The sequence below is a fragment of the Nannobrachium achirus genome (genome assembly GCF_963921795.1).
Source record: "Nannobrachium achirus genome assembly, chromosome: 2".
Taxonomy (NCBI): domain Eukaryota; kingdom Metazoa; phylum Chordata; class Actinopteri; order Myctophiformes; family Myctophidae; genus Nannobrachium; species Nannobrachium achirus.
In genome coordinates this window covers 58,225,074-58,250,293 of record NC_137811.1, presented here as the reverse complement: position 1 = coordinate 58,250,293, position 25,220 = coordinate 58,225,074, and the positions used below count along the sequence as shown (strand labels likewise).

The 25,220-nt window shown below is 41.5% G+C and overlaps 4 protein-coding genes across 4 annotated transcripts; 1 reads left to right on the top strand and 3 right to left on the bottom strand.

The window, feature by feature from the left end:
* Positions 1-4,021: 4,021 nt before the first annotated feature.
* On the top strand, positions 4,022-8,245 carry LOC308299156 (amine sulfotransferase-like; the record flags this gene model as incomplete). Its single annotated transcript, XM_080742874.1, has 6 exons — positions 4,022-4,172; positions 6,121-6,329; positions 7,338-7,464; positions 7,550-7,644; positions 7,802-7,982; positions 8,115-8,245. 6 exons carry the CDS (start codon positions 4,022-4,024, stop codon positions 8,243-8,245), a joined length of 894 nt encoding a protein of 297 aa, XP_080599000.1.
* A 1,247-nt stretch (positions 8,246-9,492) lies between these two features.
* Positions 9,493-14,335, bottom strand: rwdd1 (RWD domain containing 1). The gene is made up of 7 exons (XM_080749327.1): positions 14,161-14,335; positions 13,689-13,754; positions 13,120-13,250; positions 12,833-12,976; positions 12,308-12,440; positions 12,137-12,199; positions 9,493-9,850 (listed from the first exon to the last, which is right to left on the bottom strand). The coding sequence occupies exons 1-7, from the start codon at positions 14,231-14,233 to the stop codon at positions 9,738-9,740; spliced, it is 723 nt and encodes a 240-aa protein (XP_080605453.1). The 5' UTR covers positions 14,234-14,335; the 3' UTR covers positions 9,493-9,737.
* Positions 14,336-18,745: 4,410 nt separating this feature from the next.
* Positions 18,746-20,519, bottom strand: LOC308299146 (calcium homeostasis modulator protein 5-like; the record flags this gene model as incomplete). Its single annotated transcript, XM_080742864.1, has 2 exons — positions 19,974-20,519; positions 18,746-19,135 (listed from the first exon to the last, which is right to left on the bottom strand). The coding sequence occupies exons 1-2, from the start codon at positions 20,514-20,516 to the stop codon at positions 18,746-18,748; spliced, it is 933 nt and encodes a 310-aa protein (XP_080598990.1). The 5' UTR covers positions 20,517-20,519.
* A 2,623-nt stretch (positions 20,520-23,142) lies between these two features.
* On the bottom strand, positions 23,143-24,344 carry calhm6 (calcium homeostasis modulator family member 6; the record flags this gene model as incomplete). Its single annotated transcript, XM_080742856.1, has 2 exons — positions 23,143-23,595; positions 23,790-24,344. 2 exons carry the CDS (start codon positions 24,342-24,344, stop codon positions 23,143-23,145), a joined length of 1,008 nt encoding a protein of 335 aa, XP_080598982.1.
* Positions 24,345-25,220: the final 876 nt, after the last annotated feature.

Sequence of the window (25,220 nt, the reverse complement as noted above, 5' to 3'; positions counted from 1 at the left end):
TGTCTCAGTTATTGTTCTCGCTTCTGTACAGAATTGGGAAAAGGGGCTTTTATGAATGATTCTCCCACAGCTTGGAACGACTCTTGTAGTCCTGCAGCAAGCCCTCAAAAAAGGCCTTAGTTTTTGAGATACCCCTACCAGAGGTATAACCAAACACAACCATGTTTTTTCTTATGTTTAGGGTCTCCCATTAATGAAATGGATTGTTGTGAAATTGTACTTTTGGCGGATTTTTTTTTTTTTTTTTTTTGGGCTATTCTTTAGACCTACCCCAATCTCTGAAAAAGGCAAATCCGCCTAGGTCAAAGCTGACAAAAATGCCTATAACTTGAGAATCCTCACTCTTATCTTCATAAAATCTGCAGAGATGTGAACCATGTGTTTACCCTACATCAGCAAAGAGTCCGAATGCAATTTACCGAAAGAAATATTAGTCTTTAAACACACCTTTAGTTTAGGCGGAAATTGTACTTTTGTGGTGGGGACTTTGCTTTCTCTCATTTACAAGAAAAACATACATTTATGTCAAATAAGATGTTACTGCATTGCCTAAGATGCCACTAAACAATAACCAGTGGTTGTGTGGAGATAGCTTGTACAGTTTTATTGCAAATCAGATTGCAAATCAGATTTCTTTAGACCCCCTCCCCTGAAAAAGACAAATTAGGTAATTCTGAATGGGAGTTAGGTGACATACTGTAAGTCTTTTTTGGGAGGTCCAGTTGGCTGTACTGTACCACAGAACCAAACTATCACAATATGAATGAACCAATAATGTATTTCATCTAAAATTACAACATTGATCAAAACACAGCAATGCCTTTTTTCCCCTACTACTCCCGTTCATAAAGTAATTGTTGTGGAAATGTATTTTAAGGCAAAAGGGTAAAATTGTGCACTAGCGAGGGCAACATAATGCTGTCTGGCTTTTCAAGACACTGTCTGAGTACACAAGTGATAATTTCACCTGTGTAGGCTACTTTAAGCCTCTCTCTCTATATATTTTGGGTGTTTTGAGCTACTTTTAGCGATTATCTTTTTCAGTGTCCTATTTTAAAATCTAAAACGTGTTTACTGTCTGCAGGGTGGGTGATGACTAATTTAAGCAGTCACACCTGCGTGAGTCAAATTAATTGATCTCAGAGGGAGCTAGGTGTTGACTACACAGAGATACCTGTTATCAAGGCACATGCATGGCCCCAAGACAAGAGTCCTTGTTTCTGTATTGTGTCCAGTTTAGGTGAATGTATAGGTCTACTTGATGCATGCCTGGCTGCCCTGACAACAGCTTCTCTGAAACGGCAAACATTTATATAAAACCCTTGGCTGTTGTCTGTCCTAATAGAATACAGTGTTCTACCAAACTATGTGCATTGGCTGGGAAAACGGCAGCCAAGCGTCTCTGGCGAGGAGCAGCAGAGCCTGGTTATGAGATCGAGCAGTTTGGCCATAGTAGGCTATATCAGGCCAGCTTTTACCCCAGAACACAGTGGGGATTATTATCAGCATCATCCTCAGGGGAAAGTAAGGACTGAAGCAAAAGTGCAACAAGTAGGCCTAGTGGATTTGGTGCTGTTAAAATCATACTTTAACGACGTAGCCTATTTCAATTGTCCTTTGCGATGAGCGTTTGCTGGTGAGTTGAGTGGCAACTGCACGCAATTTGCGTAAAGGCGCCAGGCGTGTGTACTGCGCAGTGAAGGAGAAAGGAGGGACCAGGACGGGACTTTAAAGTCGAAGCCTATATTGACTGTAGGTCTTCATCAACACACAGTAAAGCATGAGTTCCTAGTGAAAGAATACATAGGCTCAAAGGCAAAGCAGGGACTTTGGACTGGAGTCACACACCTCATAACATTCGTTGGAGATCAGCGCGCAGAGACGCTTGGCAATCAATGGCTGGTAAGATATCAATTATGTATTTAATATTTTGTATTTTAAGATTTTTTTCCCCCTTAACGTTTCGTGCGCTGTGTTTTATTAACAGTAAAATTGGTTACATTAATGGCACAACATTGTATTTTAAGATCCCCCCCCCCCCACCCTTAACGTTTCGTGCGCTGTGTTTTATTAACAGTAAAATCGGTTACATTAATGGCACAAAATTGTATAGTAGGCTATATAGTTGGATGTTACTGGACTGCGTGGTACTCCATGGTGACTTGTAATTTTGGTGAAATATTCAACTTAACCTTATTTGTTGCCCATGCCCAGTCCAACTAATATGGACTAATATATAGGTCTAATAGGGTCTATAACCATCGTTGAAATAATAGCCAAGTCCACCTCATCTACATTTCTAGCCCAGGTCTTAATTACTAGGCTATATGGAATAGCCTGCTCTATTTAATCAATCATCGCTATTATTATATGTTATGTATTTTCAACGGAACTTTCCCAGAGCGCAGAGAAATAGTGACCCGCCGTGGTATCAACAGGCGCAGCAGAATGGTCAGCGACTCAGCGGTCACCATGGTTCCTGGACGACCCCAATTTGCATATCCCTATTAACGCACAGTGGTGTGGTAAAGTAACCCCAACATACATTTACGGTACTTCAGAGGCGTCAATTGGGTATGGCAAGCTATGGCAGCTGCCATACCTTGGCTACAGGGGGAAATAATTGCCTAAAATGTACTTTTCATTGTGCCTGTTGCTAAGGTATGGCAACATGACCATGATTAGAATACTGGAAATTACATCTACGCTGTGTAAAAAAATAAAAATAAAAAATCATCTAGGGGGGGACCCCCCGCTGGTCAGTAAAGCCGACATCATAGTCGCCTGGGCGGTGGAAGGCTTTACACCGCGGTGTAGTCTTTTCGAGTCTTTTTGAGTCAGGAAACTACAACATTACATCATTCCTCGCGGTGGAGAGCTTTACACCGCAAGTCCCAACACATCTCTCTGTTTTTACTATCAGACAGACAGGCTCTACACCCCGTTCACTGATTGGTCGACCTGAACGGAGTTTGCGTCTGAACCAGAGGGAGGCGGGGGAGGACTTCACCGTGGGCCCCGTGACTATGATGTCCTGCACTTATTTTCTGACTTGCGGTGGAAAGCTCTCCACCGGTGGATAGCTCTCCACCGTACACTCTGATACGGCCTTAAGACCCCCCTCTAGAAAAAAATCTCCTTTTTTCTGACGGTCTGCAGGTTGGCAGTTATGAAATATTGTAGCCTATACTCCAGTCCCCACTCTACACTACAAGTATTTGATTTGCTAACTTTATTTACTAGTTACTTTGTAGAATTTGATTATTATTACAAACATAGCCTTTAACCACTATACATTTAGGCCGTTTGAAAATAGGCGATCTACAAGCTCACATCGCGACATGACTTATTGTAGCTTGGTTTTACCTGACTTTCGCCAGATGGTGGCAGCATTGCGTTGCATTGCTTTACCATCTGGGCTCGGTCCGCCAGCGTTGATAACACTCGTAAAGTCCCGGGCCGGACCAATCAGCGGCAGCTATGGGCGGGCTCTGAGCGGCTCTGAGCCAATAGAGTGACGTTGCCTGAGTGCATGACGTTGCCTGTCTGCAACGTCATGCAGACAGGCCAATATGAGTGGTTGGAGTTGGCACTCCCAGACTGTGATAAAAGGCCACATCCAATCACCTGCTACAGAAATTCAAAAAATGGCCCGCCCCTTACATAGAGTCTGGCCGAGAGATCCCAGATGTAAGGCAGACTATCTGGCGAAAGTCAGGTTAAGCTTGGTTTGCATAAAAAAAATATTCCTAAAAACAGCCCCCACAAAACTGTGAAAAGTGATTAGGCCTACCCATCACTAAACCAGCAGCTGTCAAAAATTCCCCTATAGGGATTTTGCAAATGGAATCATGGATTTTCTGATTTGTTATACTCTGAAGTTTCCAAAAATGTATAGTTTTCCTAATCCCTGAAAATGTTAACTTCACTTATTATTGAACTAGACTATTAACAATATAATATCCTGCTGGATTAAGGATGCATAAAGTAAATTGTTTCATTTTATTTTATATTAGTTCCCATGGATTCCACTGACATTCAGAGTTATAAGCTGGTACCACACAGAGGTTTCTACTTGATCAGCCAGATCCACAATCCGGAAGAAGTGGACCAGATCCAGAGCTTGGAGATACAAGACTCTGATGTATTTGTTGTCACATATCCAAAGTCAGGTAGCTACTAAGCATGTTATTGTTTGCCTGTGGAGTGATATTTTGAATCACCATGAGTAATATCATGTGGGTGCAATTGCCGGTGTGGTTAGTAAAATAAAAGGTGAAGAATGCAGCAAGCCCTGTTTTCCCTCCGTAGGTAAGTTAACACCACCCTGCATTGCATCCTCTCTAGGCCTATCCGCTTGCACTGTCATTACCAAATAATTGATCTCTTAGAGTGGTCAAGGACACTGTAGAAGAAGAGTAGGGCCTATATCTGTGGGACCATTGTTTAATGGACAGACCATTGTTTTCCATTGTACAGATTAATCTTGTATGAATTTCAAGTAGATTTGAGTGGAGAAGGTTTTATTTTTATTGTATCCATCTTCCCCATGCACATTGTCTCTGTATTTAAGAAAAAGAGAGAAAAAAGGAATATGAGAAACGACAACAGTGTAGCAAGTAAAATTCTTGTAGACATTTCAAATATATTAGACATAGCCTACTGGTGCTCACAGACTTGAGCATACATTTGTTTAAATTGTGACACCTTTGTCAGAAATTAGTTGGATGAGACGGTTTTAAATAAGGATAACAAAAATGTTGCTTAAAAAAAGTAAGAAAGGGAAAGGATGGGAAGGGGAGGCGGGGGTAGATGATCAGCTAGACAATATCTTGTGAAAACTGCAATGCTTAATAAAGGGACACTGGACACACAGAGCCTATTAGTTTAGCTGTCTTGTGTGTTGACACGCTGACAGTTGTAGGACTACAATTGAGTTGTAGTCCTCTGCTGAATTGAATTGGCTTCTTTAATTCATTGGTTCTCAAAGTGGGGTCTGCGTTGACTCTGGGCTTGATTAAACACAGTGGACCAACATCAGCAGATGACACGCCACCCAAAATCTTCACTGACTGTGGAAACGTCACACTGGACACTCCAGACCCCTGGACCTTGATTTTCAAATGAAATGCAAAATGTACTTTCGTCTGAACAAGAATTTCCGGGGCTCCTCGTGTAAAAGGACAAAGGAGCCCGACCAAGTATAGAGTAAACGCAGCCATCTACCAGGAGACATTACAGCACTTCATCCTTCTGTAGATTAATTGAGATGCTGATTTCCTTTTCCAACAGGACTTGGCACCTGCCCACGGTGCCAAATCTACTAACTGGTTTGCTGACCATGGTTTTACTCAGATTGATTGGCCAGCCAATTCTGCTGACCTGAATCCTATATGGCACTGTTTCCCAAGCAGTGGGTTGGGACCCATTTGTGGGTCATTGACACATTTTTATGGGGGGCAAGATTTTCAAATATAAAGCAATGAAGTAATTTAATGAGTAAATAAAAGTGAAATCTAAGAAATTCAGTAAATTAGAAAATGTTTAAGAAGCAGTGAAAATGTCCGATCTACCTGTACAAGCTCACAACGCTGCGCGACGCGTGAGCTTGTAGATCTGCTGTTTTCACTAGTTTGGGTCCTTGGCAAAAGTCTAATCTCTCTTTTTGGTCTTGACCTGAAAAGTTTGGGAACCTCTGCTATATGGGGTATTGTCAAGATTAAGATGAGACGCCAAACCCAACAACGTAGATGAGCGGAGGGCCGATTTCAAAGCATCCTGGGCTTCCATAACACCTCAGCAGTGGCACAGGCTGAGTGCCTCCATGCCACGCAGCATGGAGGCAGTAATTCATTCAAAATGGGGCCCCACCCAATCGAGTGCATCAATGAACAGCTTCTGTATTATAAATCATTTTTATATTGGTTTTATGTAATATTCTAATATTTTGGCATACTGGATTTATTTTCATGAGCTGTATTGTTCACAAATTACATAACAGATTTTTTTCTTTTGCTTCTACGATATTCAATTATTGGTAGCACTTGAATACACCTGTACATATTAATTGGTTGTCCTTAATGACATGAAAATGTTTGCAACCACTGCTCTAATTGACAGGAACCATCTGGATGCAGCAGATTCTCCTCCTCATAGAGGCCAAGGGTGACATCACTGCCATCAGTACTAAGCCAAACTCTGAGCAGGTCCCCTGGATCGAGCTCAGTGGCGAGGGGAAGGAATACATCACAGCTCCTCCCCCTAGGCTACGGGTCACCCATCTACAGTACAAGTTCATGCCCCTTGCTCTTAGTGAGAGGAAAGGCAAGGTCAGTTTATTATATTAACGCTCAATGGCATGCTCTGTTTCAAATGTTGTTGGTCCATTAAAGTAAAGCCAAGTCAGTTGATCACTTAAGCCCTTGTCGCAAGACTGTGTCATACAAAAATAGCCAATCTACAGTCTCACAACACGCCACATCGCGAAGAGTTGTGAGCCATTTCTGCTATTGCCCATAGGGGGGGATTAAATAACCTTTTTTTCAGCCTTATCTACATTTATGAGTCCTCACGTCCTGACTCTTTGCCAGAGGCAGGCCGAGGCTAGCCCACTAATGTACCTGCTGGCAACTTCATAGGACAAGTGTATTTGAAACACAAGTGTATGGAAACCACTTTCTCTTGCTGGGACAACCAGGCACAACCAAGGCATGGATGTGTGTACATCACAACTAATATCAGATTCATGAAATAAAAATAAAATAAAGACCAAAAAAACAAAACAACAGATTGCTTAAAGGAGTAGTTCACCCACAAAATGACTTTTTTTCTATTGATTACTCACACCATGGAGACTTAAGTTGAATAATATTTTTTTGTATGTGATGCATTCCTAAGACAAAAAATGTATTATAGTAAATTTACCCCCATTCATTCTGGATGGGGACCCAAATGCCAGAAACAATGGGGGTAAAAATATTGCAATCGAATTATTGTCTTAGGAAAGCGACAAAAAACAAAATTATTATTGAACCCAAGTCTGCATGGTGAGTAATCAATAGAAAAAAGTAATTTGGGGGGTGGGCTACTCCTTTTAAGTAGCGATAGGCTTAACTCTATGCGATGAGGGCTAACAGACCAGATCATTTGGGATCAATATAAGTAGGAAAATGAGCCTAGATGTTAGAGTGCAGAGTTGTCCTTAACTTGCTAAAATAGTTGTCATGGTTGCATAAAAGGACTGATATGGTTGAAAGAATATCAAGTGTTCCTTTAAATTGTCAGTTTCAAAGTGTTGAGAGTAAATTATCGTTAAATTCAAACTCTGCTTCTTGAAGGTGATCTATGTAATAAGAAACCCCAAGGATGTTCTTGTGTCCTACTTCCACTTCCACAACTTTGCAGCCATGCTGGAGACACCAACGGACTTCAACTGCTTCTTTGAGAAATTCATGAAAGGAGAGAGTAAGCACAAGTACTGCATTTTCCTCACACTGCAGATTATGACAGCATATCATGTGATAATGGCATTTAACTTTTTTTATTGCAGTGTATGGAAACTGCTGGTTTGAGCACCTAAAGACTTGGTACTCGCACAAAGATGATATCAACATCCTCTTCATCACTTATGAAGAAATGATTCAAGTAGGGACTCTACTTGTGATTGCAATCTGTACATTTCTATTAGGTTATGCTGTGCATATGGGAAAGTCATCTCAAATCAAAGTAATTGACATTTTTGTATAAAGAAGTGACATATTTGTATTTGTGGTTGTTTGCTCGCTCATGTGCTTTTACCCAGGACTTGGAGTCGGCAGTGAAGAGGATGAGTATGTTCTTGGATAAGGGGTTAACTGAAGAGCAGCTGACCAACGTGGTTAAGCACAGCACCTTCAGGAACATGAAGCTCATCCCACAGGCTAACTATGAGTCTGTCACAGACGATTTGCTCGACCATAACAAAGGATCGTTCATGAGGAAAGGTGAAGGTCACCTTCATGCTGTTACTTCACATTAATTTGAACAAACCAACATAACTGGGCCTACTTACTATTGTTGGATTTAGAACTGTTTGATGTAAAGTTGATTTTCTTTTCCCTTTCCCCAAACACCAGGAACCATTGGTGATTGGAAAAATCATTTTACTGTCGCTCAAAACGAGCGATTTGATAAGGTCTTCCAGGAGAAGTTGAAAGACGTTCCCATTACCTTCATCTGGGATATCAATGACATTGTTAATGTGTGATGTCATCAGGCTGATGCTGAGGGCGATATATGGATCTTTGTCATTTTTACAGCTTTCTGAGCGAATCAACTGAATTACAAGGACTGCCAATCATGTGCTATAACATTTTAAATATGTGCGATAATAACATTTTAAATAGTTGGGCTATAAAGTGAATAATTTATATTTTAATTCTTTTAAATAAAACTATACCTGTTTTTAGGTAAATAAGCATTACTTGTGTGTCCATGCCATGCAACATTTATGAATGGTGTACTCATTTGAGGTATGGGAGTGACTAGGAGTTAATGTTTAAAACATTAACTTCCACACACTACCTTCACCTTCCTTTAGCCTAAAGAAATGCAGTGAAATAAAATATTTTAAAAATAAAAAAGCTTATAATACATCTAAGCAACCAGCGTGTAGCTCAGGGTTCCGAAATTATGTCTATGGTACCAAGCCGAGAGCACAACATTGCAGGGGGCGACGGTGCTGTTCCCGATACTCCAGCGACAGTTCAGATACCGTCGTTGTCGGGTGAAAATCTTGTATGTCCACAACCGTTTGATTTGCATTTATCATTTTAAAAATGATTTAAACTAGTGAAAACAGCCGATCTACAAGCACACAACGCCTCGTGGTGCGAGGCATTGTGTGCTTGTAGATCTGCTGTTTTCACTACTTTAGTGCGACGGCCATGTATGATGAAGCAGGGCTTTACTTTGCGAAAGAACATACAAATTTGGAGATACGAGGTTTCCACCCGACGACGATATACTAGTGTTGTTGCTGCTCTTATACCACCATTATTACTGGAGTTGGTGGGGGCCAGACAGTAGCCCCCCGCGGGCCGCAAATGGCCCACGGGCCGCCTATGGGGCTGTTAAGTCTGACATCATTTTGTAGGCAGAGGAGAACTTTTGCCCCCCAAAAAAGCGAATCTTTTTACTATTTACTAATTTTTCTTTTCTTTGTTGTTGAAAGGAAAGTGGTAAAATTATACTTTAGTCGTTATTTTTGTCTCGGATCTGTTGAAATAGCGAGGGACAGATATTGACAATAAATCTGCTTGGAGGTCCGACTACAAAATGATGTCACGGCTTAAAAGCCCCATTGGGGAACCCTGGTGTAGCTGCACTCAACTATCTGGTGTGGATATATAGTGGTGTGATGTTGGTTATGGATAATCCATTGCTGCCCTCTGTAGGACTGCTAAGAATTCTGCTCTGTCCTGCACACCACTTGAAATCAACAACAGAGCCAAGTTGAACATAAATCTGTTGGATTTAATTGCTTCAGGGTAGAAATTAACCACCAAGGGTATATCGATTCCCTTAGATTAACTTTGGGAAGAATCACAGCTCGCCATTGTTTAGAGTCCATCCTAAGAAAATAAATGTGGAGGTAATTTTTCCTTTTGATGCGATCAGTCTGATGGTGATACTCCCAGCGCAGAGATGAGCAGGTTATTTCCTGTCAGAACACAGCAGTTCTCTGCTCCGTTTCTTGTTCAGTCCTCATCGCTACCCATTGCTAACGGGTCAAAGTCGGGGTCATCTTCATCCAAGTCCAGATCATCAATGTCCTGGAACAGCGACTCATCCACTTCAACGTTGTTTCCAGCTGGGGCAGAGTGGAAAGCACAACTTGAATACAATAATCGGGGCTTGAGAACAAAATAATGTTCTATGCCAGGAGCATGGCTGCCTGCTTTTGCTTTTCAGCCATGTTCCTTAACCACTTAAAAATAATGAACTGTAAAGAATAATTCATTGACACTTGACCGATAATATTACATTGTCATTTATGAAGAAATGTCAACACCTGCACTTAAGATCCACAGGTTATTATTATAATGGACATTTCCTCGAGTCAAAGTTAAACCAGCCGATGGGATCAAAGTATAGCCCCCTTTTATGCGGGGGCATTGCAGGATTTTGTCTTCAATGGTACAGATGAAAAATGTACATCTACAGCATGGCAAGGATATATACTAACTAGGGATGCCCCGATCAGGGTTTTTTTGCTCCCGATCCGATACCGATCAAATATTATTGCTTCCGATTCGATTCCGATCTTTCCCGATCCGATCTTTTGGCAAGGCATTAAGAAAAAAAAATCTATTCATTCTATCACTTAGTGCAGCACTGAATCAACAAATTAAAAACAAAGCTTATGAGTAGTATATAGTGATATAGGCCTACTAGTGCAGTGTTTCTCAATCATTGTGCAGCGGACCTTTGGTGTGGCATTTGAAATTTGGCAGTGAAGTCACGATTTAAGGACTTTTAAAACCTGTTTAATATCTCAAAAAATAAAATAGACCATTACAGCATCAAAAATAATCAACAAACTATATCAAAACTGGTAAAACATTGGCCATTTTTAAAGTTGAAACAAAATAAGTTAAGAACCAATTAACCAGTCTGCTTGAAAAGTATGCATCTGTAGCAGCTAGTTGACAGTGCAGAGAGACATAATTGCCTTCCTTTGATCCATTAACAAGGGGCCAATTACTACTTATTGGCATCAGCTGCCAGCTGGACACAGAGTCTGACACAATCACCTTCCCTCTGCAGTGCTCTGTCTGTCTCATTTCTCCAAAAGCCCTTGAATATGATTGAAAATGATTAAGGATTACTGTGATTATGGTAAGCTTACGTTTCATATCGCATTCACCTTACCTGTAACTTTCAGTACTCCCAGAAAATATTTTTTTGAAAAAAAAAAAAAAAAAAAAAAAAACTTTTTTTTTTTCGATATTTTTTTCCCGATCTCCGATCTTATAAAAACGGCCATATCGGCGGCCGATCCGATCACGTGATCGGGATCGGGCAACACTAATACTAACGATACATTTTAACAACGATACATTAAATACGATACATGGACGATATTGGTTCATTCATGGGGATACGATACGATTCAATGATTTAAAATTGATACAGTAACTATTTAGCAAAGAAATTAAATCTGTGTAAACCTGTCAATTGTGCATGTTTTTAAGGGGAAAATCTATTATGGATATAAATAGCTAAGCACTGATTCTCTAGCAAATACATGGACATTATATTTCAACACATGGACAAACCCGCAACTTGACATGAACACAGAGATTACACAAATGTATCAATAGACTAAGAGTAGCTAAATGGAATGGAAAAGTAATTAAACCTCCTTTTCATTTTCCTTCTTAAAATGGCTAAATACAAGGCACAAACTTAGTTTCCATACAATCAATTATTTGCACTGCAAAACGATTCGATACCAATTATCAGCATTGTAAAACAATACTGATATGATACAAAGCCAAAACGGTACGATATATGCTTTTGCATATCGATGTAGTAGATCAGGGGTGCCCAAACATTTTTGTCGTGAGATCTACTTTTAAAATGACTAGCTCAGCATGATCTACCCATCCAAAATGTTTTAGCTGAGGGCCTGAGGGGGGCTTTGGAATAGCAGCACTGGGGTTACGTTTTAGACAAACACACTTACTGTAAGGGGGAAATAAATGGGAAATACAGGGAGAAATGTCTTCGTCCCATTCTGTATGGAAGTGGTAGGTTTTGGGGTTCTTTGTAATGCTACTGACTCTTGAACAAAGTATTGCATTGGAGGTTTGCCTACTTTAGAAGCCATGAAGCGAGCTGACAGGCCCTTCTTGATGTCATATTGACATCTTCTTTTTATATTTTTAATTATATATTTTAGAGGCATGTCATGTGGTCTACCTGCACACCCTTGGTGATCTACTGGTAGATCACGATCTACCTTTTGGGCACCCCTGTAGTAGATCATTGCAAATTAAAATAGATTTTTCGATTCAGTTACTATATCGTTACACCCCTAATATATATAGTACACACCATTAAATCACAATTATCAAACACACACAGAACTTACTATCTTCAAGGAACTGGATATCAGATGTGTCAAGGTTGTGGTCCGTTTCAAAGAGTTGTTTCCCTGTAGAATAAAACACGTTAAGCTTACAAAGTTTAAGTTAACATGACAAAATTCTAGTTTATGACAGAGGTATAGAGATATGTATAAATCCTTGGTCGAGGTGTTTACCAGTGAGTTTGTTTTTTCCTGACTGCTCCTCCTCTTTCTGTTTTTTCCTCTTCAACTCAAACATCTCAAGTTCAAACTTTGCTTTCCATGCCAAGAAGTTTTCAATTGTGACCACTGTGCCTTGGAAAAGCACCTATACAAAAACAATGGAAAAAAGGTCAAGCACTGTAACTATATTGAGCTATCAATATTTGACTGTTTATTTAACTCAAGACAAGAGTGTTAAAACACACACACACACACACACACACACACACACACACACACACACACACACACACACACACACACACACACACACACACACACACACACACACACACACACACACACACACAGGTATCCAGTTGAAGGCCCAACCCAACAATGATAACAGCATCCATATTTTGGGGGGAACATTAGCCAAAATGTGCTGATCTGTAAGCTCACAACAGATCAGATATCTTTGGTGAAGAACTCATTATCACTTTATTGTCTAGACTGGGGTTTAAGTGGTTAAGTACGTTTCTCTTTCCTTGCACATACCTTTTCTGCTTCCTCCGCCTCCCTCTCTTTCCGCAATGTCTCTTCCTCACGTCTGTTTTTCTTCTGATCAACGATTTCATTCAGTTTCTCCTGAACCGCCGACACTAGGGTGAAAATCATCACCATGCCCAGGTTTTCCTCTGCCTACCGGAGATAAACAAAGTGAAAATTGTACCGCGTTTACACTGACTGAGATTTCTGGATAGGAAAGGAACAGAAGAGGGGATATGGGAACAAATTGAATAAAACTGGGATGGAGAGATGGATAGAAACAGAACCAGGCCAACCTGTTGCTGTAGGAATGTGAGAATGTCCTCCGCATCAGAATCCTCCAGATTTTCCTGTGAGTCGATCTCCCACAGCGGAGGCTCGTCCGGGTATTTCTCTACATAGGTGAATTTTAAGGTTGCCTCCACCACTGTAGAGAGAAAACAGATTGGGTTCGCAAAGCTGTTTTGTCTCCATGTAAAAGAATGTCATTCCAGGATGAATACTTGCTTAAAAAGTCACTCTGCAAATGCCATATGTCATGTTTGGCTACTGCCTACCGGTATGTTATAAATCGCCCGACCAGAATCTAGTCTGGGTATTTCCTGTGGGTTTGAAGAAATCCTGCCACAGCACTTTAGTCCCGTCCCCCCCTCTCTCTCTAAGAATTAGAGAAGCTAGCTACTGCTATAAGATTCAACATCTGTACAGTACTACTAGTGTTACATCCATCCCATAATGGGTGTATGAGCATAACATTATTGGGTCCAGTTGACATTGACACAAGGCAAATTTACAATAAAATAACAATTGTGAATTTAAATAAATACATTTGCATACTGCAACAAAGCGTCAGCAAATCACTTACTTTCATGGTTTTCCCCTGCATCTGAGGTTACAGTGATGGTAAAGCTGGTGGGCTTCTCTGACAGCACTGAAATAACAGAAATTTGGCATAAATGTCTAGACTAATACACATTTCACTAGGTTCACAAACTTCACAATGTCCAACATGTCATATTATACTGTCTGGTTTGGTATGTATGTATGAATGTATGCATGCATGCATGCATGTATTCATGCATTCATGTGTACATGTATGTACTATGTATGTATGTATAACCATAACTAAATCAACATCCATCAAGGTTCTGGCCACCACACCAAACACTGGAATACATGTACAAGTATAAACCCCGTTAGATCAGTCACTCACACAACTAAACCAAACATAAGATGTTGGACATCAATCAACCACTTTGCTTGAAATAATGTCTGCTAAGGACCGGTTAGCCTACTAGCTTGCTAACCGGGGTTTTCAGTGTAAATCCAAACTTCACCTGTAAAAGAATCTTCGTAGATAGACTCTATAGCCTCCAGCTCATTTCGCTGCTCTTCGGCGTAATCTGTCATTGTTTTATGTAATAATAACGTTCAATTATCTAACGTTATTATTAGTTATTAAAACCATCACAGCTGCGTGTGGACGTGTGCGTGTTCCACAGTGGCCCACTGTAATCCACGACATCGGCAATGTGTTGGTTACGTCTGATCAGATGCGACGCACTGTGAGCTTGTAGATCTGCTATTTTCAAATGGCCAAAACATACGGTAATATAATAATAGGGCTGCTGATCCCACGTCGACGACGTCGTGTCAGATTGCCATAATATTGCTCTGAATATAACTAGTATGCATTTTGCACACCACAGATCTGAAATCTTTTGCTCTGGCCTAGGCTCCATAGCGCATGTGTGGCTACAAGAACAGGAAGTCAAGTGAAGCTTGCTTTCCTTTCCCCAGGCTGGCTTCCCATAATTAACCTTTTATTTATATTTCCCATGATGAGCAACAATCATCAAGAGCTGACTGGTATATAATAATAATAATAATAATAATAATAATAATAATAATAATAATAATTGATTGATTGAAGACTTTATTAGAAGTGTGCATAGGAAAAGGTACAGTTTCATGACGGTACAGTTCACTGGTACAAGGTCTACTAAAAGGAGATCCATGAAAAGACCAGGAAACCATTTAAGTATCTCATATAACATTGAATGACAGACGAATAGAACACAGTACTATGCAGTAGATATGTAAAGAAAAGAAAAATGAGAGAACAAAAAAAAAGAGTCTAAACGGTAAGTAAGTATATATGTCATAGTATATTAGAGAAACAGCACATTCGAGACGCGGAGCACTCGTGGTGCGGCACGGGGCGGAGCAAGCGGTCGCCAATACAACGTACTCCAGGCGGTGCGCCGCTCTATTGTCCACGACACTGCGAGCGGCTACCGAAGCCCCCCTGTATCCACGAAGCCCAAACGAGTTACGAGGCCCCCCTGGGTCCACGAAGCCCCAAGCGGCGCGAAGGCCAGCGGACCTTGGTCCTGCTCTTCGCCCCCGAGCGCCGCAGGCGCGAGTGGCCGCGAAGAGCGGGCCAGGGCCGCGCGGCCGGCGGAGCGCCGCGCGAGTTACGAAGCCGTGGTGAATGCAATCGTTATATTTATGCCCAGGCCGTAAGGCCTGGGCAAGCGCACGTTAAACGCCCTGTCCAAGTGACTACAATGGAGCTAATGGCTAGGCTAGGCTAGGCTAGGCTAGGCTAGGCTAGGCTAGGCTAGTAAATAAAGAGTAAACACTTCCGGTCTGCGGCGAGTTCAAAGCGTGACGTAACTCTCTTATCCAGTGGCTGACGTCGCCATCTGGTGGTGATTAGTGTGTGGTGAACGTCAAAACGAGTGCTCCTTGACAACTTTTACTGGTTTCTTGAACATACTGTAACATATATACAAAGAAGGGGCAGGGGAGGGTAGGGTTGGGCTAGGTTAGTTTTTTTTTACCAGTTGCGAACGGCTGCTGCCTGTAAGTGTTTTTTAATAAAGGTAATAATAATAATAACAATACCTCAGCACTTTAATTTCTACATACCCAATACAAGTTGCTTAAAAAATCGATATCTATCTATGAATCCCAAATTCAGAGTGAACATTTTTAACTTGCTTTTGGGGGTCCGTGGGACAAAATATTTTGAGATGGGCGGCGTCCGCAGCCAAATACATATAATTTTTAGGATCTTCGACAAGACAATGTTTGAGAACCATTGATATAGCCCGATTCTACAAATTCCCGCCATATCCCCCCAGGTACCTACCATACCTCAGAGGGGATGGAGGGGACATGGAGAAGATCAGTGAGGTAGTAGGGGCCCTAGGGGGAGCCAGATTATTGCTCCGACGAGAGGCTGCAACCCTCAAGTTAGCAAGCAAAGCCCAGATACATGACTGGCATATCCTGCACCATGCCACAGTGGACACAAACCCTCCAAACAGACTCAAGTCCCGCCACCCTTACAACAAGGCGGCACAAGAGATGTTCTCTGCTCCATCCCGGAGGACTTGTCCAAGAGGGCATGGCTGGCGGCATCCTGGAAACAGGAGTGAGAGTCTGCTGGGCCCTCCCGTATCCACCACTACATCTGGGACACGGGAGTTGGCGTTGAAGGAGAGGACCTACCATGCCGGCAATGGACCCTACTGAACCGCCTGCGCACTGGTCTGGAGTCGGCTGCTTCAAATCAGCAAGGAAGAAGTGGGGCTTATCAGACATGCGAGTGTGGCGAGCCTGAGCAGTCTGCAGAGCACATAATTAACACCTGCCCCCTGTACAAACCACCTTCGGAGGCTGGTCTCTTCCAAGTGGGACCAGAGACAAGGGCGTGGCTACACAATACTGAATTGGACATTTGAGGATGATACACGAAAGAAGAAGAAGAATGATGTTGTCTCAATAACAAGCAGGTGGTCTGACTGGTCACAAGTCAAGACGGCCTTACCTTACCCATCAAAAATGGCTAAAGTGGCTAAAAAAATAAAATAAATTAAGTATTTATTTACTGAAGTTGGAGGTAAAGCTGTGTGTTTTGTTTGCGGGGAGCACATCTTGCGGGGAACACTGCCTTTTGGCCCGGCCCTCCACAATGTTTTCTGTTGTTCATGTGCCCCATGGAAAAAATAATTGCCCACCCCTGGCCTACGGCTACACAGGACTCTGATTGTGACATTCGGTAGGTGGTTGGAGGACACCACACACAACTTGCACAGTACAATAAACATCTTCTTTCATCCCATTGCACATAATAGATGAGACCTCACTGATTAATGATGCACATTATCTCATCCTGTCAAATGCAGCTTGAGAAAGTCTTGGCCCCTCAGTTTTAGCCTGACACTTCAGTCCGCACATCACCCCCCCCTGCTGGTGGGTAGTGTGGTGTTGAGATGTCGGACGCTAGCAGTCAGGCAACCTCAGTTTGGCCTTATGCCCCTCAAACAATGATATGACCTAAGGCCAGTGACCTTGCTGCCCTGCTCACATTTGCACCATCTGTTTTCACTGTCTCTTTCTTGTCAATATGCTTTTCAAACATCAGTGTCTTCTGTTGAAATTCAGAATTCTTAGTCACATGTTAAATCTTGTGACTCTGATTAGTCCAGGGCTGAGCATGTATTAACTTATCATTGATTTAAAAATTTTTATTAGGCCTAAATAACCAGCTTTTTTTTTTCTCCCACTGATAGTTATACAGTTTATTAAAACATAATGAATACATTAAAGGACAACTTTGTTTTTCTACAACAAGGGTTCATATTTTAGATTGTAATTGGATAAAAGAAAAGATGAGTGTTAAAATGTTTTCATTTACCGCTTTCTATTGTTTCAGTGATATTAATATTTTGATTTCAGTGTGTGGGGGCATGCGTATAAGTGGCTAAATATGTCCTTTTAGACACAATAAGCCGGCAATGTCTTTGTTACTATTTACACCAGCCCCCATAAGTCACATCTGCCCATGAAAGATTGCGGTGCATCTTGGGAATAGGCTTATTGTGTCTAAAAATACATATCTAGCCACTTGCATGCATGCCCCCAACCTGGGGGCATGCATGCAAATCCAAATCGTTAAAATCACTAAAACGATAGAAAGAAGTAAATTAAAACATTTTAACACCTTTCTTTTCTCTAATTACAATCTAAAGTATGAACCATTGTTGTAAAAAAAACAAAGTTGTCCTTTAAATTATATTTCCTTCAAATCAAGCAAAAAATAAATAAACAATATAATTAATGAACCAAAAATGCAAGTTATAATTTGTGATCATGTAATGTTTAAAATGTAGTAAACTCCAGTTTAGTGGTTGCAGTTGCAACTTGTTGCGTAGGTGACTGGGCTTTTTGTACCCTGGATGTCGGTAGTGAAAAAAGGAATCAGATCATGTACAGACAGGCCTTTATTCCAAACATCTGTGGAATGCAGTTGTAAACTCAATGACACAGCATGCTATTTGGGGCTGGTACTGCAAATGGTTTTGTTAATAGCCCCCTGATATTACAAGTTATTAGTGCACAACACGTGTAAGACATGTTTAACAACGATATACATCTTCAGCTGAGATACAATGCTGTGGATTCATGTATTAAAAAAACAACAATACCCTAGTTAAATCTACATTTCACACGCCTACTTGGTCACTCAGTTTTCAACTTGAGAATGTGCTATACGAATACAATTTCTAACCCTAACCCTCAAAAACGAATCTGAAAAGAAACAGTGGTCCCTGACAGAGAGGTAGAAGTAACTTCATTGTATACAAAGTAGTGGTTATGCAGTGTTTTCCACTTCCACGTTCTGTAATGGCCACATTCTTTGGTAATAACTGAGCTGAAAGGGCGGCTCTGTAGCCTGTGAGGCATCTAGCCAACGTCTCCTGAGTCAGACACAATAGGCATAAAGTATGATAGCAATAGTCAGACACATTTAACAAACGATTAGTGTTCACAATTTAGTGTTTCTTGAGTATCTCCATGTCAATCACTCATAAGGGAAGATGCCATGGAAATTTGAATTGTGATCTCATCTCAAGTCATCTCAATTCCATGCTCCGAGTCCATGACGGGCCTCTTTTCTGGGCTTAAGTCTCTATTTCCCCCGTCGACGTACCTTTGTAGGGTGCTGTAGTACTGCTCACTTGTGGAGAATGTGTGGAGAGCTGAGATCTGCTCCCATGCTTTGTGGTTGGGGAAGGGGAATGCATCAGGCTCCTTGTTCTCAAAGAAGCTTTTGAGGTTTCTGTTGGCCAACTGGGTGGCATATTCCACTGCGAGGACATCGAAGCGCTCCTTCTCCTTGTCCACATAGCGTTTCCAGAATGTGCGCTGCAGGTAGCTTACCTGAGAGCGGCAGTTTGTCCAGCATGTGCCAATGAGACCAATGGTGGCAGATATGATGATGATACACCAGCCTAGAATCTATGGATACACAGAAATATAAGATCACATGCTCACATTTAAGCTGTATTGGATATAAAGCAAATAAAGGAATAATTACAGATGATTACAATTGTATGCTGAATAAAGATTCTCAAATATCAGTCATGCACAATTTGGGGGGCGCCCGCTGGCCTACTGGTCCAGGCGCATACCACAAACTGTAGGCTCTGATGCCTGACAGTGTGTCGGGGGTTCGAGTCCCGATTCTGATGACCGTTGCTGCGTGTCAATCCCCATATCTCTCCCCATTTCCTGTCAGTCTATTGTCCTGCTAAAAGGCCAAAAAAATCAGTCATGCGCAATCTGTCCTTGTGCTTATCTTGTAACAAAATAATATCCACATTTCATTCGAGAGACACGCGCGCGCACACACACACGCACACACGCACAGCAGCTCAGAGCATTCGTCTTGAGATTGTGAGGTCGGGTTCAGATTTCAATCCCTGGCCAAGCCTTACCAAAGACTATAAAAATGGTACCTGGCTGCTTGGTTTGGATTGTGGGTAAGTCCCTGCAACTGTGCAACATACTAACCCTTTGTCCAGGGGGTGTACTTGTGTATCAAGCTACCTCACACTATACAGAAACAGGATATAGGCTTCTGACCAATGGGTCACAGGACTCAGAAGCTGACTAAATACCTAAAGTTAATCAAATATCTGATATCATTCCTGCACAATCTGTCCTTGTGCTGATCTTGTAACAAAATCCACACTTCATTCAAGAGAGTTAGACACACACACACACACACACACACACACACACACACACACACACACACACACACACACACACATTAAAACCGAGCAGTGATTACCTGTGACTGTGCCCTGAACATTAGCAGCAGCTCCATGTGTTCATCTTTGGATAGTTTGGATCTGTCACAGGGCACTCGGGCCAGCTCCTCCCGGCACGTCATTGTCTTGTTCTTACAGAACAGATCCACCACCAGATTGTCATCCAGACCGCTGACAGCACACTCATAAAATGTGGCGTTCAGCAGGGCCACGCACAGCCACATAATAGGGGCTACACAGGCACCAGAGAAGATGCTCAGGAACACCCTGAGGCAGTTGAAGCAGTTGCCCCGTGGGCACAGCTTCATAGGGTTCAAACAACACCCGGTGTAGAGCCTCCACATCCTGGCGCTGACAAACAGGCCAAGAACCAGAAGCACTGCAGCTGGGCCTAGCAGGAAAGTTAGTCCATAGGCAAAGTTCTGGTCACGGTTGCAGGGACACTGAAAGGAGACCATTGAGAATATTCTCTCACCGCCAATGGTCAAAAGTGCCATAAAACTGTAACCAATTGTGGACTTCTGCTTCATGAAGAAGCTCAGGACAGTCTGGAAGCTATCCATAATGCCAGTGGAGAAGGTTTCAAATGCACAAAAAATTTTAAATGGTCACAAAAGAGATGAACAAAAACATAAAAAACAAATGTCACCTTAGAATCTGTACTCCATACACTGTGTTCTTGCTATGTTGACATCTGCTGTGTCGTTCTGTGCCCCGCCCTTTGCCTCTGGCTTTTTCATTCTTCACTCTCAGCTCCTCCTACTGTCATGCTATCGCTTTTCCTCCCCAACTTGTTTCTCTCCAGTGTGACTGTCTACTCCAAAATATTTACTGATTCTTCACTCCACTTTCTTTTCCAACACTTTCCTCATCTTTTATGCGTCTCTCCCTTCCGTCCTTTCAGGCTGATCATGAATTCCTGAATTCCTGCCCATCTGGTTTTTGAGACATTCAAGACATCAGACGCCTCTGTTCTTCAACAGTGATGTAATAAAGAACACACCCTTAGGCTCACTTAACATGGTAACAACAAATGAAAACCGAAAGTATACAGATAACAGATACGGATATAAAATTCTAGAGTATACTGCATTTTGCATATAATATTATAATACTACAGTATAACTAAGTGTGAATAGTTGTTCACTGTCCAAACATCCTTGTGTTTATCCATACTATACAGATTCTGGATTGATTGATTGATTTATTTATTTAGACATAAAAGATGCATACAGTACAAAGCACTTTGGTCCAAAAAGGATATTCACTGAAGAAAGACCATGTGGTCTTGTTTCCATTCAGGTCCTATTGCATTCATTCACTAGAGCAAAACACATTGATATAATAAAGAAACCTCAAAAACAGCAAAAAATATAAATATATAAAACAACTCTAAAACATTTATAAACTCGAGGTCTATGGATGGATAATTTGAGGTTATGATGGACATATCATAGGTGGCTTACCTCTTCATATGACCTGCTAACAGGTGGACTTTTAAGCAAGTTTTGAATGAAGCCAGTGAATTGTTTCTTTTGAGGGAAGGGGGGAGAGCATTCCACACCTGGGTGGCAGTGTTGTGGAAGGTGAATTTACCCATATTTGTTTTAAAAATACAATTGGGTGCATCATTTGCCAAAGCATCAATACAGATATATTAAGAGATGCATTATACATTCTTACACACTAAACTATGTCGCAGTTAATTTTGCAAAAGGATTTGCACAACAAATCTCTCTCTCATGCATGCACACACGCACGCACGCACGCACGCACGCACGCACGCACGCACGCACGCACGCACGCACGCACACACACACACACACACACATGCATGCACACAAACACACACAGGGGTTTGAGCTGTCTTTGAGCACACACACACACACACACACACACACACACACACACACACACACACACACAACACACAACACACACACACACACACACACACACACACACATTTCCATCAGTAGCCTACTGCAACTTACGGCATATTATGTATTTCATAAAAAGCAATTTCCAATTGGTTCATTAACGAGATAAGCACAACTATTTAATCTATTAATATTGGAATTATGATGGAGGAAAAAAACACGCTTCATCATTTCAGAAAAAGGAAGTCATAACTATACTATGCAGATGAATGCAGTACAAAGAGTCAGTTACAGAAGTGATCTCCACCACTTCCTCTGTTTTTCATACTCAATTCACAAAGGACATCCGGACTCATTGTAAAAGCTTTTGAGTGTGTATTGATTTTACAGCACTTACACAGCAAAATCTGGAGTGTTAATTTAACTCAGAGAGTGTAAAGATTGACCTATACCATTACACTTTCAGAGTTACTATATATAAACACAAAGAAATGCAACGCTGCATCTCCTCATGTTTACAATGTACTACATTCAACAATATATACAAGTTCACATTCATTCTGAGCTTTGGTTCAGGTTACATTCAGAGTCAACAGTACATTAAAAAACGTTGATAAAATAGATCAGTAAATCACATCTTGGCTATAAAAAATATGAGCTTGATTTGAACAATGATTTGGACCACACATACTTGTATAAGGGGAAATGTTTAAGTGGCAGGTGCAGAGAAAATAGGTCAGTTCTTCAGTTGTATGCCTCCATTTTTCCTGTTCAATACCACAAGTTGCTGAACAAGTTGTTTGATATTGCAAAGAAATCACATTTGCATGTTCTTTTTATGTTTTTTATATTTTCTGGTATGTCAGGAAATAGACATTGCCAGCAGAACACTACACTGTGGTTAACCACATAACTGATGATGATGATGATGATGAGTAATCCTAATACTACCTGTTGTGACATCCAGACAGTTTTGAAGTGTTCAAAATGAATAAATGATCATCATTTATATACCTGACCAAGACTAGCCACATAGTAGTGCCATTTCAGTAAGCATGTATCTTTTTCTATCCATTTTTTCTCTAATTCCATTTTCATTTGTTGTGTTTTATACTGATCAGTTAAATCATAGCTGTGTAGCCCAACAATGTCTTGAGGATAGTGCTTTCCAAAGGAACCTGATTTGTACTTATTTGCACGTTGTATCTTGCACCAAGAATAGCCAATCTACAAGCTCACAACACATTGCAGTGTGATAGTTTGTATATCAGTTATTTTTGGTGTAATGCTACTAAGTATAAGTCAGGCATCAAAATGGCATTTTAGCCTCATCCAGAAAAGAAAGTACAGCAGGATTGTTAGGACTAGGACCATCTGACTGGATGGAGTTCAGTATTATTGACCCCATACCATGGTTAAGGCAATCTGTTTTCCTCTTATCAGACTCCACATACTGGTGCATGATGCTATAGTAGTGGTCGTTGGGATTAAACCTGTAGAATCTGGAGATCTTCTGCCAGTCTTGGTTGGAAGGGGAGATGATATCCGCAGGTGGTGTCTGCTGGAAGAAGCTCTTCACGTTTCTTTCGGCAAGTTCCTTGGCATGTTTTGCGGAGTAAGACTCCAGCAGGGCGTTCTCTTCCTGGGCATAAGTCCTCCAGAACTTCAGCTGGAGGTAGCTGATGGGCGATTTGCACCTTGCCACACAGGTCAGGATCAGGTGTGACACTATGATGGATGCAATCACCAGCCAACCCAGGATCTGTAATCACCACCGTCCACCAATAGCCAAACCATAAATAGTTTTTAGGGAGTTTGAGGTATTTCAGTCTTTTCAGATACATAACTTGTGGATAATGTACTCAATTAAATATACAACATCATGGGCATAATAAGCCACTGACAGACTATAAACAAACCTTTCTGTTTACAGTCCAAACAATGGCACTTGCTCACCTGGGATTCTGCACGAAGAGTTGCGAGGACATCATCTTTGTCTGCTGGTGGCACAGTGCTTTTTCCAGGGCATGGCATCTTGTATAGCTCTTCCTGGCACTTTGATTGTGACACCGTTCTGCCACAAAGATGATCTTTATAGACGGTTACATTAACACCAGTGAAAGCACACTCAAAGTAATTACCACTGAGTAGGGCCACAGCAATCCAACTGAAAGGTGCCACAGCTGCGATTGTGGTTATCTGAAAGCACATCATCATAACTCCAATAATAGTTCTCAGGCGGCATAATTGAGATTTCGATTTGCGAACACATAGTCCCGTAAACAGTTTCCATGTCTTCTTGCTTAAGATGTAGCCTAAGATTAACAGTGCCAGTGCAGGCACTAGAAGAAACACCATGCCATAGAAAAAGTTCCAGTCATTGCAGGGACACTTGAACACTGCCGTTGAGAATATTTGCTCTCCTCCTGCAGTCAACAGCGCAACTACTCCGAATCCAACGTTGCTCTGTTTATTAGCAATGCTGAGAACGGGTTTTAACAACTTATCCATGTTTCTATTATAGACAACGGACGGTGCCTCTATGAGCGTTCAAAGGGAAATGATTCCCTCAGAGCAGTTACACTTTTAGTTCCCCTATCCGTTGCGTCAGTTGCCCACAGCCCACCCCTACAACACGGTGTCAAGTAACTTAAATACTCACTCGCTATGGTTTATTTATGGGTGAGCGTGACAGTATAATAGGCGCAAGGTGTCACTGTCATTAGTTTACCCAAAACACAGTGTCCTCCTTATGTCGTAAAGTGTCCCTCAATAGTAGGACTATATTTTTATTGGGGAGAAAAGGGTTCTATACAACAGTGACTTCATGCTTGCCTCAAAAAAAGCCCAGTATTCTACGTAGATTTTGGGCTAGCTTTTATACCTCAATGTACGTACGTGCACGGTATCTTCTAAGTTTGTGAATGAGATGTGTGCGTTTGTGGTCTACGTTTCAGTGTATAGCTATACCTACCCACATGTGTGTGAACGGGCATGCATCCTGTGCATGTAGCCTATGTATGTATGTGCGTTGCGCGCTCTCTCTGTTTAAGTGTGTACAGTTTCTGTGTGTGTGTGCGTGCATGCGTGTGTGCGTGCACGTGTGCATGTGCGCATATGTGTGTGTGTGCGCGCGTTTGTGTGAGTGTGTGTGAAAATGTGTATGCGTTTAAATCTAGTTGAGTGTGTCCTTATGAGTGTGTATGGACTAGGGATGGGACAATATGAAAATGACATATCATGATTATTGTGACAAAAGAAATCACGATTTACGATATTATCGCGTTAATCGAAATCCATTATCCTGGGGCCGAACATTTGCCAAAAAAATAGCAGATCTACAAGCTCACAACGCGTCGCATTGCGACGCGTTGTGAGCTTGTAGAT

Excerpts from the sequence above, each read along its gene's own strand:
- rwdd1 (XM_080749327.1), bottom strand. The coding sequence starts at position 14,233 with ATGACAGATTACGCCGAAGAGCAGCGAAATGAGCTGGAGGCTATAGAG. Across the intron at positions 12,200-12,307 it reads AGGAAAAAACAAACTCACTG|GGAAACAACTCTTTGAAACG; the intron begins GTAAACACCTCG and ends TTTATTCTACAG. Across the intron at positions 9,851-12,136 it reads TATCCAGTTCCTTGAAGATA|CTGGAAACAACGTTGAAGTG; the intron begins GTAAGTTCTGTG and ends ACTCTGCCCCAG.